This window comes from Cupressus sempervirens, chromosome 7 (genome assembly GCF_028749045.1).
Source record: "Cupressus sempervirens isolate cs-2001-9-10 chromosome 7, ASM2874904v1, whole genome shotgun sequence".
In the NCBI taxonomy this organism is placed as follows: domain Eukaryota; kingdom Viridiplantae; phylum Streptophyta; class Pinopsida; order Cupressales; family Cupressaceae; genus Cupressus; species Cupressus sempervirens.
Genome location: NC_143124.1, coordinates 662,679,637 through 662,694,473, shown reverse-complemented (window position 1 = coordinate 662,694,473; position 14,837 = coordinate 662,679,637). Strand labels below are relative to the sequence as shown.

Here is a 14,837-nt window from a genome sequence, read left to right as displayed (position 1 = left end):
TCGGAAAGAAAAGACCAATTGCCAAGCCATAGGGGGTGCTGGTACTGCAACGGAGGTTGTGTTGGTATACGAAAGGTCGCGTGACAATTGAGTCACCCCTTCAAGAAGTATATTAACATCGTCCAAATGAATTTATGGATAATCATTGTAATTGGAGTGGCATATGTACTTAATAAAGTATATGTTTTGTGTTACATTCTAATCTATTAATGAATCTTAACATAAATAGCCTTTGTAAAATAGACAAGACAAGTCGAGATGTCCAAAACTGTACTCCCTCTAAACCTCGAGTATGGAGCTTGAATATTCAGTGCAGACCATCACAGCTTATATGAATCGGTTTGCACGTGGCTTATTGGCCCGACATAAGCTTCGTTCTAGGAAGGTGATTTCTATAGATAAACCAGAGAAATCGTATTTTCATTGGGTGATGTCTTGCTTGGTCCGCCAAAGAGGGGGTTGTGATATGGGACGGATTGCAGTTGAACAGTAATCAAAAGAAACTTGAGAACTCACTTGGCTATTTCCTTAAGAATCAATTGTTTGAAGAATTGGTAAAAGAATATGAAGGGGTGGTAATTCATATTGTGAGCTTGGGATTTGACTGATCTTGCTCCTTGAATTTTCTGAAATGATAATGTCTTCTTTTTTAATAATACGTAGTGTATATTATTTGTTACTGCTATAACGGTTGGGACCTAAGTAAATTTAGCCAAAAAAATGCAATGATAACATTTTTAAAAAGGTATATATATATAGTGACTAAGGTTCTTGGGTACTTCAGAGATATTACAAATTTTTCAGAAATAAGAGATGGAGGTACCTTTGGTACATCAAGTTTTTTTGATAATTTAATTTAATATTTTGCAGAAAATCTGTAAAAATAACATTTGAGTTTTCAAAGCAAAAACAGTAATAAAGTTTACTGTCAAACATTAACTTTGAGGATTTAGTACACTAACTGAAATGCCATACAATCATTGTATAAAAGATCCAACTGATTAGTGATTGCAAATTGAAATAAGCTTGATAAAAATGCCATACAATCATATTGTATCAAAGATCCAAATTGATTAGTGATTGCAAATTGCAATAAGCTTGATAAACAGCAAGCTGATATACAAACAAAAATCACTAATCTTAATCAAGGTTCTTAGCTATGATACTCTCCCAGGTACTCCACCGGTGACCAGGTCACACATCCCAGTACCCAGTGCGCGTCCCAAGGGTATGGGTAGGACCATACAATTACCCATGCAAATATATAAATGACAAATCACCACATCAATAACAAGAATTTTCATAGGAACAGATTTTTTGGAAACATGTACCTGTCATAAAGATTTTCCTAAGGAAAAATTGTCATTTGGCTACATAAACTTTCTATAAAATTTAAGGATGCCATCAAATGCATAATCTCTTCATATTAATTGACATCAAAAAAATATTTTTTATGGCTTATTGCTTAAATAATTGCTTTGACTTTAGCAATAAAAAGCTACAAAAAGAAACCAGAGTGATCCAATCTACTGTAGATCCTCTTGGTGAATAATTGTCTTCTTAGCCATCAAAAAAGGGCATTTTTTTTATTAGTCTCGTGCCCCACAATTTTGAATCAGCAATCAGTTTTCCACAACTTCTATCAATGTTGGCTCATAGTCACTGGGGGCCTCAAATCCCATAAGATTTATCATGGTGGCCGCCACATTTGCAAGCCCAGGCTGCTTCAAATCATTTCGGAACCTAACTCCTTCCTTCAGTCCAGAACCTCCAATGGCAATTGGTACCTGCATAAGAAAATTTAATTAACAAGGTTTTCAGTACACCCTATTATAGCAGGTAGCATCTTAGAAATGTAAATTATTAAATAAAAAAGAGTATGCCCATTATGACCAAACTTCAGAACGTAATGTCAAAAGAGTCGATTGGACAAGTAATCATCCATAAAACCAGAGGTATCTACTTAAACATGAAAACCACAAATTACAAACTTATCAAGTAGTTGTGAGCAAAAATCTAAAATTAAAAATTCATGATTGAACTTGCGACTTCCCTAGGGCAATTTTTGCCAATTCCAAAATACAGACTCACAATTACTACCCATCAAGCTTGCCATATGTACTTATCAGACAAAATTTGTAAGTATAAATGGCAGAAAAACAAGGGAAAAAAGGCAGGAAGTACATTGCAAATCTGTTTTTTTGTCTTTGTACGTAAATTTGCCATTGCCATTTCTTCATGCAGAAGTATGCTTAAGCGAATATGAACAATTTTAAAAATTTAAAGCAGATTTGGGGCCAATTTATGGAATTTTGGTATTCCAAGTTATAACAATTCCCTTTTCTTTTCAAAACATTGCAGAATTCAACATTTTTCCAAAATGTCAGATTTAGCATTTCAAACATGTTTTGAATGCACTGAATTCAATTTGCATAGATGTGAATGCTAATTTCAGCTATTGTTTACAAACAAAATGTTGATATATTTTCTGCAAGTTGTATCCAATAATGCAACACATGTTGCCAGAGGTAGAACTGTTTCAAAAGAGAGACCTATCACTTTTCACTTTCAGACCCCCCTTGTATTATCCATTGTCTTTTACCTTCATTTGGAGGACAGGCAAAAATAATTGGATGAGACCAGTTGTAACAGAAGCAAAGACCATCACAAAATACATTTATATCACCCTTCATACTCTCGGTTTGAATTTATCTTGACCTTGATGAGAGATTAAACCAAATCGAGAATTCATGTGTAGAAGTGTGATAAGGTTCACAACTAACATACCTGGCAAAGCATCTGTAGTTCATTGACAACTTTCAAGCAGACATTTGAGTTGAACATTGCTAGACTCACTGTATTCAATGAATGTCAATGGAAAGATCAAAAAGACATTTTTTATGATAACTTTGTGAAGAGAGGTATAGAAATCACTTCAAATATTTATTTAAATTTCAGAGTAAACCTTTATTCTCATTTCTTTTGAATTATTAACTTTTATTTGTTTGTAAGTATTGAAACCTTTGATGAAAGTTTTAAATTTGTTGAATGTGAAGTTTGTAGGTCTTGAAGCGTTTGATGAAAGTTCTAAATTTGTTGAATGTCAAGCAAAACCTGAACGGATACATTTATGAGGCAACAGACAAGGCCAAGGAGCCATATAAAACTATTACAATGGCGAGAAAAACTTGATCACATTTAAAGATAAAGAGGAAATCTTTTCCACAGCAAGACAAATTGTGATATTGCTCTCAAGGTTCAACTGTATAGTTTTTTAGTCAAACTCATTGACCCGTGTTTCATGAGTCACATTTGAAAGATCATTCATCGAAGGTACTATCAACTCCACAAACTAATTCATACAATAAGGTACTACCTGTCTAATGACTTACACAAATACTAATGGGTAGGTCATGGAAGTCCTCTCAATAATTGAGGATTGATACAATGCGAGGGATTTTTTTATTTTAGATTTGCAATATTTAAAGTGAGCTGTGGAAAAGGTTTTTTCTTCAACACTAAGTTATCCAAAGGTGATCAACACAAACACTAGGTGATAAAAAAAAGGAATCTTTATCTTACAATTAATTTCATGATAAGTTACAATTATTGCCTATTTACAAACCTGAGTATCTTTTTTGCAAGGTTTAGATAGGAAAGTTAAAGTGGAAAAACCCTAAAATTTCATAAGTTGGCCTGCTGTGTTAATGTTCTAGCGCTTTTGGATGGGAACAAAACTGTAGTTTGTCTATGAACCACCACTCAAAAAAGTGCCATAAATTCTCTCATAAATGCCCAATTGAACTAGTTGTTATGCAATATAGCCTTTGTGATACATACAAAGACTAGATTGCACAAGGTAAGGACACTCTTTATTTAAAAGAAATGTGATTATAGATTTCATATAGCAAGCTATGAGGCTGCAGCTACAATAGGATCCATTGGACTGCTTGACATCATTGCAAACTATGTTGAACACGAGGCAGAGGAGTCATTGACGTCTACTCTTGGGGAAGCCATGGCCTTCTAATACATGAGTGAAGCGGTAGTCAACTTCAAGGAGTAAGTTTGCACTCCAAATTTCCACTGGAGTGGGGATGAGAAAATTATTAATTGGTGTAACTGGGAAGGATATGCAGTTTACAATGATATTCATCATAAATACAGCACATTTTGTACTTATTGGTTGGCCATTGAATTCTCATGATGAAGTGTAATTTTACTCTTTTGTACACAATTATAACAAAAACAATATAAAGCCAACGACCAAGGTCAAAACTCCCAGCACATTCAGGCCCACTTCAACCCCTGGTGACTTTGACAGACTTGATCCCCCTACGCATGGCTGCTTGGTCAAAGTTGACTTCTGATTTAAATCTATGCTTACTCAAATTGTTGTAATCTGCTCTATAAAGGCAGAGATGCTGACATCTATGTGAGCTGGCTTGTTTCCATCAAAAAAATCTCATTGAAATACTCCCTGAACTTTTTAAAAATTCATTGGGTAGATTTTACAACTATCTTTAGCAGAATATTTATGTTTTACAAAATTTTAATATTTTTTTAGTTGTTTGGGTTTTGCCAAATTTTGATTTTCTGCTAAGCTGGGGAATCTATGTCAAATTTGGGTCTGTTGGCCCAGTTTGCAAACTATGTTTAAAGCCATCACACAATGTTCATACCAGGAAGAGTGGAAACACTAGAGATCTGATTGGTGAAAACAGCAGCTTTTAAATTCACTTTGCAATAGCAGAAATAATATTATATAACTGAATGAAAGAAACGAATCCCAATACAAATGATTAAAAAGCAAGGACAATCTTGAACAAGGGTCATAAGAGGTTAAGTACGTTATTACTGTTTTCTAAATCTGGCCAATCTTTAAATCATATGAATCATGAAAAACAGCAACCTCAAGGAATGGGAAACTCCCAAAGGAATAAAGGAATCAATCAAACAGTACTCAAACAGACTTCTGCATTAAGAAGCCACTATTTTAGTTTTTTCTAGTGAGTGAACCCTTATATTCTTAGTTACCTGATTCGTGCCCTAGAGGCTGGATCTGGATTCGGATTCGGATCCAGATCCGTGGCTGGATTCATCCGGATTCTTCCCAAATTTTTTTTGAAATTTTTTCCGATTAACTTTTTATAATCATTATGGATTTGATCCATAGATTCATACTATGAAATGATTTAGAATCATAGAATTATACTTTGAAATTATTTAGTTTTAGAATTATGTATATTTCTCTCATTTTTAGTATATATAATGCATACATATATATTTATATATAAATATACACGAATCATAATTGAGAAAAAAGAAATTACAAATCCACAGATCCGATTCACGTGCCGAATAAGATTCATTTCACAAAATCGGATGCATGGATTCGTAATTTGTTTTCCCAATTATGATTCGTGGAGGATTCGTGTATATTTATATATATATAAATATATACATATGCATTATATATACTAAAAAATGAGAGAAATATATATAATTCTAAAACTAAATCATTTCAAAGTATGAATCTATGATTCTAAATCATTTCATAGTATGAATCACATATATATGCATATATATATATATATATATATATATACACAAATCCTCCACGAATCATAATTGGGAGAAAAAATTACGAATCCACGGATCCGATTCACATGCCCGAATCGGATTTGTTTCACAAATTGGTAACTAAGCTTATATTTTGTTAAAACTCCTCTATCTAACAAGTCACAAGAGTTAATTTCATAGTGACGAAATATCAAACAGAATTTTATAGTGCATTGGGTATAATATCTGTGAGTATTCAAATCTTTAGATTGTCACAAAAGTGTAACTGATATATAGGTAAAAATCAATCTTACAGGAGATAAAGTATGAGAGGTAAGAATTTGGATTTTCCCTTCTTTATCCAGCTGTGGTTTTCCTGTTTTGGTTCTTTTCACCATATCCTCAGCATTCCCATGATCTGCAGTTACAAGGTAAATTCCACCAACTTGTTCTACTGCATCAAGAATCATCTGTAAAAGTAATGCAAACATTAGTTCAAACATAGAATAACAAACAAACATTCTTCTTATTAGTGACAAAAATTCAAATCTTAGATAACCTAACAAATGCTCAACCATGCAAAAGCATTAGTAAAACACATCAATAGAACTGCCCCTCTATCAAACCACATTCATTTCTTACAACACTGGATATTCCAAGCCAATGCAAGCTCTAACTTCGTATCCATAAAGCTTTTCTCAGTGAAATAAGTAAAATGAGGTAGTTCAGTGGAGGTGGATATCTTGATAAGTGATTCTTCTCAGAAATAACTTGGCAGACCAAATGATAATAATTTTTTCAATAAAATATGATTAAAATGGGTAAAAATAAAGATTAGGGTTGGGTAAGGGTTTTCATTGAAAAGTTAAAAATATAATATTTTACAGAACATCACTGAAGATCGGGAATATATAATTATTTTATGGATTGATCACCAGAAAATTGCTTCGTCCAATTTAATAAAATACTTGTAATTTTTGCAATGAAAAATGAGGAAATGGTCTCATTTGCGACAAGATTGTAAAATTTTCCTCATCTTTAAGACCATGCAATAGAAAAAGCAAATCTCAACATTGGAAAAGGCCATTCTAAATTATTGTGATCATACAGAGCTAGAATTCTCTTTCCCTCTAATACTCATGATATACAGATTGCACAGCTGAAATGAAACAGATAACAAAACCACAAAAGCATTTTACATGTATCCAATTTTTTAAAAGGCCAGTATTCCACTGATGCCAACTTGGAAGCACAGAATTGTCCTTGAAATCAATGCAAAAGCCTAAAGGGAGCAAAAGGGATAACTAAATTTCGCAAATAATTAGAACACTAGAAATCAAGTTTATGAGTGAAACAACTAAAACTGAATCAAACAGCTGCGAGTAAAATGTTCAAACCTTACCAATTATTATATCCCAGCTGAAAATAAGAATTATAGTTGATCATACAAGAACAGAGTGATCTTTCCTTCAATCCTCGGTACAAAAAGGATGGATCATGTAATAAAATAAAAATCAACATCATATGTACTTTTGTCTCGCTAGAGGCCTATAGTGAAGAACATAATCCTAACCTTCCCCTGGAGGGGGTATACGAACAATTACTTGGGTGTCCTATTAAATTGTCGTCTTGGAAGACTATAACTTCCGCTCCACTGCAGGTTTCTAGATTTTTTAATATGAGACTAAATTCTGATAAAATAATTGGAGTCAATGTACTTATAAATTGATTAAAACCTCTACTTAGGACACCCAATGGTTACCACCAGCAGCTCAAACACCCTTTAATACAAAATACTTTTAATAATTGCTCCAAATTTTACACATATGATTCTAAAATTTGCAACTGCAGGAGTTTTCTATTTCAGTAGGCCACCTGCATGGGATCAAGGTTTTCAAATATATAAGATTTATTAAAAGATAATACTAAAACCTTAGCTGCGAATAAAAGAGCAGAGCTGAGTCAAATTGCTAAGCTAAATGTTTTAAGTTAGAAAAATGAAGCCAGAGTTGTCCAGTTTAGTGATAGAATATGTACAAATTCAAAGCCAAAAAATTCATCATTTTCCATTTGTATGTTGTTTACAATCTGAGTACAAACAAACTTCTAAAGATGTTAACAAACGATTCCACAGAAAAGTGGGACTAAGCAAAGAAGCAGCTCAAAATCAGATATGTTTGTTCACAAAAAAATAAATGGACAAACATTCACGCAGAGACTTGAAATGAAAGCCACAATACACAGTCAAAATATAACCACTGAAATCTGAAAGCCAAACTGCAAATGTTTTCATAATTAATGAACAGAAGAGCAATTCTTTTACATTTTAAAGAATTTTTAAGATTTCAATTTTAACTTATTGTGATCCCTACAGGGGATAAGCGCACTGTGAGAGAGTTATCAGACAATAGAGTAGGCATCCCAAAGTCATTCTGATACAGAGAATGGAACATCGCTAGATCCTTTAGTCCCAATACCTTGAGAAACAAGTTCCTAGGAAACTGGCCTTTGCGAATTTGAATCAGTAGACAAAAAATACAGACCTAATTTCAACGGTAAATGTGCTAACAACAACAAAGGCAAGTGTATAATGAAAGAGTGTTTCCAAGATCAAGATTTATCTCATGATTAAATTGTTCATTAGGTAAGTGCATTAAGAAATAAATTGATGCAGATTGGATCATCCACTAAAGATTGTCCCTTGCAGTTTCTTGGCATTGGCAATTTACCAAGCTCCCGAAGTTTTCTGCAAACACACCTCATGAACGCACAACATTTTACTAGCTTATTGAATCAATCACTCTTAACTTCTAGAACAATAGATTTTCATGGCTCTTGATATATTGTGTTCAGTGAAGCAAACATCACACCTAATGAAAAGAAAATCATCCAAATCACAAAATAGTTGATCTGTGTCATTAAAGAAAAGAACAGTGAAGAGATTCCATTTAAGCAATCTCATAGAAAAATATGGTTACTATTAGGTATAATGAAATTTTAGACTAAGGGTACCAAAAGGGTCCCCAATTGTCCATTAACTTTCAAATATTCCATTGAAATTATTGTCAATTAAACAAAGTAAAATCATTTTTGCTGTTTTGCTTTCTCCTTACATAAACTGACGCAAAGACAACTGTCCCCATGCTATGCATCTATTATGGTAGGCAATTATGTATAGGTCCATTAATTTACTTAAAAAATTAAAACTGTCTTCTGCTTGCATCTGTTTCAAATCAATCTTTAATTGTAGGGCTAAATTTCTTTCTCTCGGTAAATCTTGTAGAGAGCCATTAATGGAATGTGGGAAAATTTTGAGCCACATTCTTCAGTTGTATATAATAATAAATATAGGCAACACTGAAATGTAACCCCCTAATCACTAAAGAGTATTCATCCATGCTGCAATGGGCTAGAGTCATAAACCACCCTACTGTGGTGGCACAGGTTTAAACCTGTATCACATCTGAGTATAATCAATTACTATTGCACCACAACCATCTAGTCAATATACTTATAGCTATTGCTGACAGATAAAACACATGACCACCATTGTAATAATCTATGAAGTGGAAAAATGCTTTTTGTATGGAATATCATCTATAAATTCTGCATAAAATTGTTCAATTTATAATCCTTTTGCACTGAAGCCAGAATTTACGAACACATATCAACAGTATCTGTGCTAGTAACCTCATTTGACTCGCATAGTAAACAGTTTTGGCATATTTCATGCTTCAGTGACCATTATCAGAAAATTCACTGACCTCAACAAACATAAGTAATGGACAATATCTTGTTACTAGAAAGATAAAAATGGCTCATGTTTCAGTGCTGGACAGGTTACACTCCATACACTGTCTACAACTTTGTGAAATCCTATGTACAAGTAGACACCTTTCTGTCCAAGTTGAAGAACAATAACAAGAATTTTGCACAATATTTTGTTGTTTACGTTGTTGCAATATGGCAAAGACGTCATCATATAAATTAATTGCTCACACAACTGAAGCATAAGTAAAGGCCTGCCACAGAATGTGCTGTAAACTACTAGAATTAATACCATGCAAAAAGTTAAGGCCATGTAACTGTATACAGTTCCGACACTCAGAATCAGTATGGTAAATCAAAACAAAAGTTCATGCGATACATACCATGCAAAAAGTTTGATCTGCACATATAATTGCACACAGTTCCAACACTGATATTTCAGTTTGGCAAATCAAACAGAATTTGATGTAATTCATGTGCACAGGTATTTTAGGGCGTTACAATTATTAATCCGAACATTGAGCGCATGTGTGAAATTGGACAAACTATCATGTTTGACACATTGGGAGAATTTAACAAAACATGACAAAAAAAGATAACAATCCTCTGGAACACAGAAACTCAATATTGTACCAGTAATAAAATTTCAAAACAAAATCACCACAAGATTCCCCCTTGTTAAGCCATATATCTAAAGAGGTGTGTATTCCATCTATCTGTGTTATTCAAATAAACATGTGTTTTCCACGGACATGTCATAAAGCCAGGGATTTAGCAGGGAAAACTCCTCCTTCCATGGCTGGATAGCCTGCTTGATTTTGTGAATAAAAATGAAGAAGCTATTTAAGAAAAAATTTGCTAATAAGGAAGACAGTAGTTGCAAATTCAGCACATTGCAATTGCTTTTAAAGTTTCCTTTGCAATTCTATGTTGAGATAACCAAAACCACAACAAAATTATGCCAAATGAATTGAAGTGATTCCCTACCTTTACAGCCTCATCAGCAGCTTTACATGCAACAACTGTTGCCTCAATATCACCAGTATGTCCCACCATATCACCATTGGGTAGGTTTACACGAATCTGTTAAAAAATAAGTCATCCATTTGCCACAAGACTTAAGATACATGTTGCAATAAATGGCATTAGTCAAAAGATATTCTGTACCTGATCGAACTTTCGACTCAGAATAGCATCTCTTGCCCTCTCACCAATTTCTAGAGCTTTCATTTTAGGCTGTACATTGAATGTAATCCCTGAATCACTTGGAATTTCTACATATTCTTCTAGGTCCTTGTTAAAATATCCTGACCGGTTACCATTCCAGAAAAATGTAACATGACCAAATTTTACAGTTTCACTGCAAATTCATAGTGCTATGTTAGAATACTTTCCCCAAAAGGTAAAAATCCTTATGTTCAGTCACAATGCATGTGATCTATAATATGACTGAAAAGCAACTGAGCATACATTAAATGCAAGATCTCAAATCTTTCCTAGATATCTCATTGCATATTAAGAAACTGGGGTGTTAATCCTGCATTCCACTAAACAATGATCAAAAGAAAAATGTATATCAGCGATACAAGATGCCAACCCTAATTCATACAAGTCAGAAGCCAGGTTAAGGAACCTCAAGAAGAACATGAAAGCACACATACATAAGAACATGAAAGCATACATATGTATGTGTGTTCATGTGTAAAGATCCATCACTTGGTTCTGGATGAACTAGATGAAAGGTTGAAGTGTGTGTATTTTATCAGAAGAAACTATGAAGGCATATTTATCGCTGCTGTTTCTGGATTATATTGTGTGAAAATAAACAATCAAATTAAGAAACAGCACAATAAACATTATGGACTGTTGAAATTTGATATCATTAACTGGAACACATGCCATCAAATCAAAATAAAATTCTTGAACTCTTCTTAGCAAACAGGAGATAAGTCTAAAACTTATACTACAGAAAGACTTGCAGCAAAAGGATTTTTACAGCAAGAAAATAAATCATGACAAATTATTTGCCCCCACAGGAAAGACGAAGATTGTCATGGCTTCTCTGTTTCCTTAGAAAACATTACACGTGGATTTTGAATATGCCATTATTAAACAGTTTTGTGTCACCTTTTTGTTTCTATAATGTAACCAAATTGGTGTTGGGGATGTTAGCAAGGAATTTCACTCCTAATCCCAATCTTTACTCCAGAAGTTTGGTGAATGATATATAATATATTCGTTCTCAATGTTTGTTTGATAGGACTACCTAAGCAATATGTTGTAACATATAGTAAGCTAACAAGTTGATGATCACCCCTACTATTATGATCCTGGTGGGCAGCCTTCACTAGCACCTTGGGGTTTTGGTGCAATGGTTCGTACCATATGGTCCACCCAAGTTCGAGTCTCAGAGTGAGTGGCAAAGCCAACCTTGCAATGTTCGTCTAGGGCTCATACGGCCAAGGGAGGGCCCACCGTATTGGTGCACATCCAGCCCAAAGTCTGGACTGTGGAGCGTGGTGGGATGTTATGATCCTGGTGGGCGGCCTTCACTAGCACCTCAGGGTTTTGGTGCTATGGTACGTACCATGTGGTATCAAAACCTCCACCCAGGTTCGAGTCTCAGAGCAAGTGGCAACGTCAGCATTGCAGTGTTCGACCGGCGCTAATACGGCCAAGGGAGGGCCCACCGTATGGTCACACATACAGCCCAAAGTCTAGACTACGGAGCATGGTGGGATGTTATGATTCTGGTGGGCGGCCTTCACTAGCACCTCGAGGTTTTGGTGCAATGGTTCGTACCACCTATAGAGTCTTTCTTAAAACTGGCAGACTCAACTGATTTTGTTCAGCAATGATGAATCCCTTGCTTGAAAATTGATGTGTACCCTAAGATATAATCCTTCAACTAGGCTTGATATTCCCCTAAGTTGCCGGTTCGGATTCCGATACAGATGTGGGTTTGAGATTTGTCCAAATTTTTTGGGGGTTGGGTTCGGATTCGTTTTGGGTTCATCCTTACAGAAACATATGTTTTTAAAAAATATGTATGTGTGTGTATATATATGCAACAACAAATAAGTCCATACATCACTATGCTAATAGCAAAACAACATAGCAAAATACACCACCATATCTGTGTTTCAGTTCAATAGGAAATTAATTGCATCATTTAGCCATACATACAACATGATACACTTGCTTGGTACATGCATGGAACATATTTCCATATCAAGGGGACAGTTTGAGACTGAAAGGAATTGTCAAAAGATAAGTGCAGTTATCTGAATTTTTATTTTGTATTGGTTAGAGGATTTCTAACCAGGCTAGATCAAAAGTTGAGTTTCAAATTCTAAGCCCTGGATTCAAAGATATCATATCTTTTTCAATGAAATTCCTTTATAATCGTCAATTTGGATGTCACCTATTGTCAATTTGGATTTCCTCATTTCATTCACAAATACATTAATGACATTTGGACCATCTTTTTTGCTCTTTTTAGTGGTCACAAGGGTTGGGAGGATCGAACAGACCAATTTAGGCAACAACAAAAACGCTTTTAAAAAGTCTAAAGAAAATGTTCTCACACCAAATTAGGCCCAGGTTCAACCATCGGGCTGCAAATTCTGCCCAGGTTCCTCTAACAGAATTTGCAGCAAATTCGTAGCTCTATAAGAGAATTTGGCAACAACCAGACTTTGCACAGAATTGAACCAGACTTTGAGGGTTGCTGGAGAGAATCTGGTAACTTCCCGCATTTTTAGCTATGACAACAACATTTTAGAAAGCAACAAGGTTAATCATTGAAGGGCAGCAAGGAATATCAGGAAAGTATATGAAAGACAAATAGGATAGGAGAAATTGGTATATTTTTTTTCTAACAGTGTCCAGTTTGTTACACATGTTCAGATCCAGTTGAATTAATTTATGACAGGAAGTCAACTATAGAATATACCTTCACAGACAGAACAAATTAGCTAAGCAAAAAAAAAATTAACAAATTGTTACTTTATCGTTGATAGAAACAGAACGCAACACTGTTTTTTTGGTTGCTTCTAAGGCATTTTGGCTAAATAGGATCTAGGCTGATTTGCAACTGCATCTGGGCCAGACAACATGACATTTCACAAATATCAGAGTCTACATTTGACAGACATCATCTCCAAATTGTTAGCTTTCTAATTGAATCAGGGTGTTGTGAAGTTGAAGTAGTGTCTTGGAAGCAAGAAGCAGATACATTTACAAAATCTTTGTGTTAACATGTACATTTGCGTAAGGGATAAGATTTCGAGCTTCCATATATGACTGTTAAGGCATCTAAAACTAATTTATAATGGCTTTAGTATCATCTAACTATGCACTTGTAATGTTCTTCTACAATTATACCTCATGTCTGTTTCAATTTTTGGAGTACTCAATATTTCTCTATTTAAAAATTGCACTTCCCAAAACCTCCTGAAGTTCTATTACCATCAATCTTCCTACAACCCATCCATCCTCCTAATTTCATTCCCACAAGAGAGAAGACTTCCTTGCATAGAAAACAAATATGTTTTTAATCTATACATGTCAATAACAGTTAAGGAGAACTTTCTTGCCTAGTCACTTACTTCTTAAAACTTAATAACATTCTAAAGACTTTTACAAAATGTATGCTAGCAAAGCAACTAAGGTGAGGCAAACCCACTTGAATTCCTCAAACATCATACAATTGTTTGATTCAAGATTTTACCCCCTCTTATTGATCTTGAAACAGCATTCAAGATTGTATTCTATCTATGAGTAATTAAATTTTGTTATCTCCATTAAACAAGACTTTTTTCTATATCAACACAATTGCTTTTTTATTCTGACCGCCAAAGACAGATCAAATATTGTTAAAGGGGGAACATTTCCTTAGTCGGCTAGTGATCCAACTAAGGTGTAGCAAACCCACTTGAATTCATCAAGCATGATGCAATTGTTTAATTCAAGATTTTACCGCATCTTATAGATCTTGAAACAGCATTCAAGATTTCATTCTATCTATTGAGTAATAGAATTTTGTTGTTTCCGCCACTAAAGTGTTTTTTCTATATCAATGCTATAGCTTTTGATCCTAACCACCAAAGACAGATGAAATCATGTTTATGGGGGGAACATGTCCTAAGTCAGCTAGTGAACATCATGGCAGTGGCAAGAATCTTAATTCAAGTGGCTCTTTGAAGATGAATTTTGATGGGGCAGCTCTTTGCAATCTTGGTAATGTTGGGGCTAGGAGCCATATCTTGAAATTTAGGCGGTGTCTCATTGAAGAGGTTTGCACTTTCTTGGGGTCATGCAAGATAATGATGCAAAATAAGAAGTTGTGACTCATGGTCTCAATTCAGCTATTTTTAATCAATGGATAAGTTGGTGATTGAATGTGATTCAAATAATGTTAATGATGGGCTTTCTCATGGTTCATGTCTTAATTGGCAAATAGACGGCCTTTTTGGAAAAGGCTAGAGATCTATGCACCTATCTTG

The 14,837-nt window shown here is 34.5% G+C and overlaps 1 protein-coding gene across 1 annotated transcript in view; it reads right to left on the bottom strand.

Annotated features, from left to right (window-relative positions):
• Window positions 1-1,409: 1,409 nt before the first annotated feature.
• LOC149548404 (2,3-bisphosphoglycerate-independent phosphoglycerate mutase) overlaps window positions 1,410-14,837 on the bottom strand; it is a 40,547-nt gene continuing 27,119 nt past the window's right edge. The window contains exons 7-10 of the mRNA XM_089792479.1: window positions 10,498-10,690; window positions 10,318-10,413; window positions 5,877-6,032; window positions 1,410-1,787 (exon numbers count right to left, since the gene is read on the bottom strand). Coding sequence (XP_089648605.1) covers window positions 1,623-1,787; window positions 5,877-6,032; window positions 10,318-10,413; window positions 10,498-10,690 — 610 coding nt within the window. The 3' untranslated portion in view covers window positions 1,410-1,622. The remainder of the gene's footprint in view (window positions 1,788-5,876; window positions 6,033-10,317; window positions 10,414-10,497; window positions 10,691-14,837) is intronic.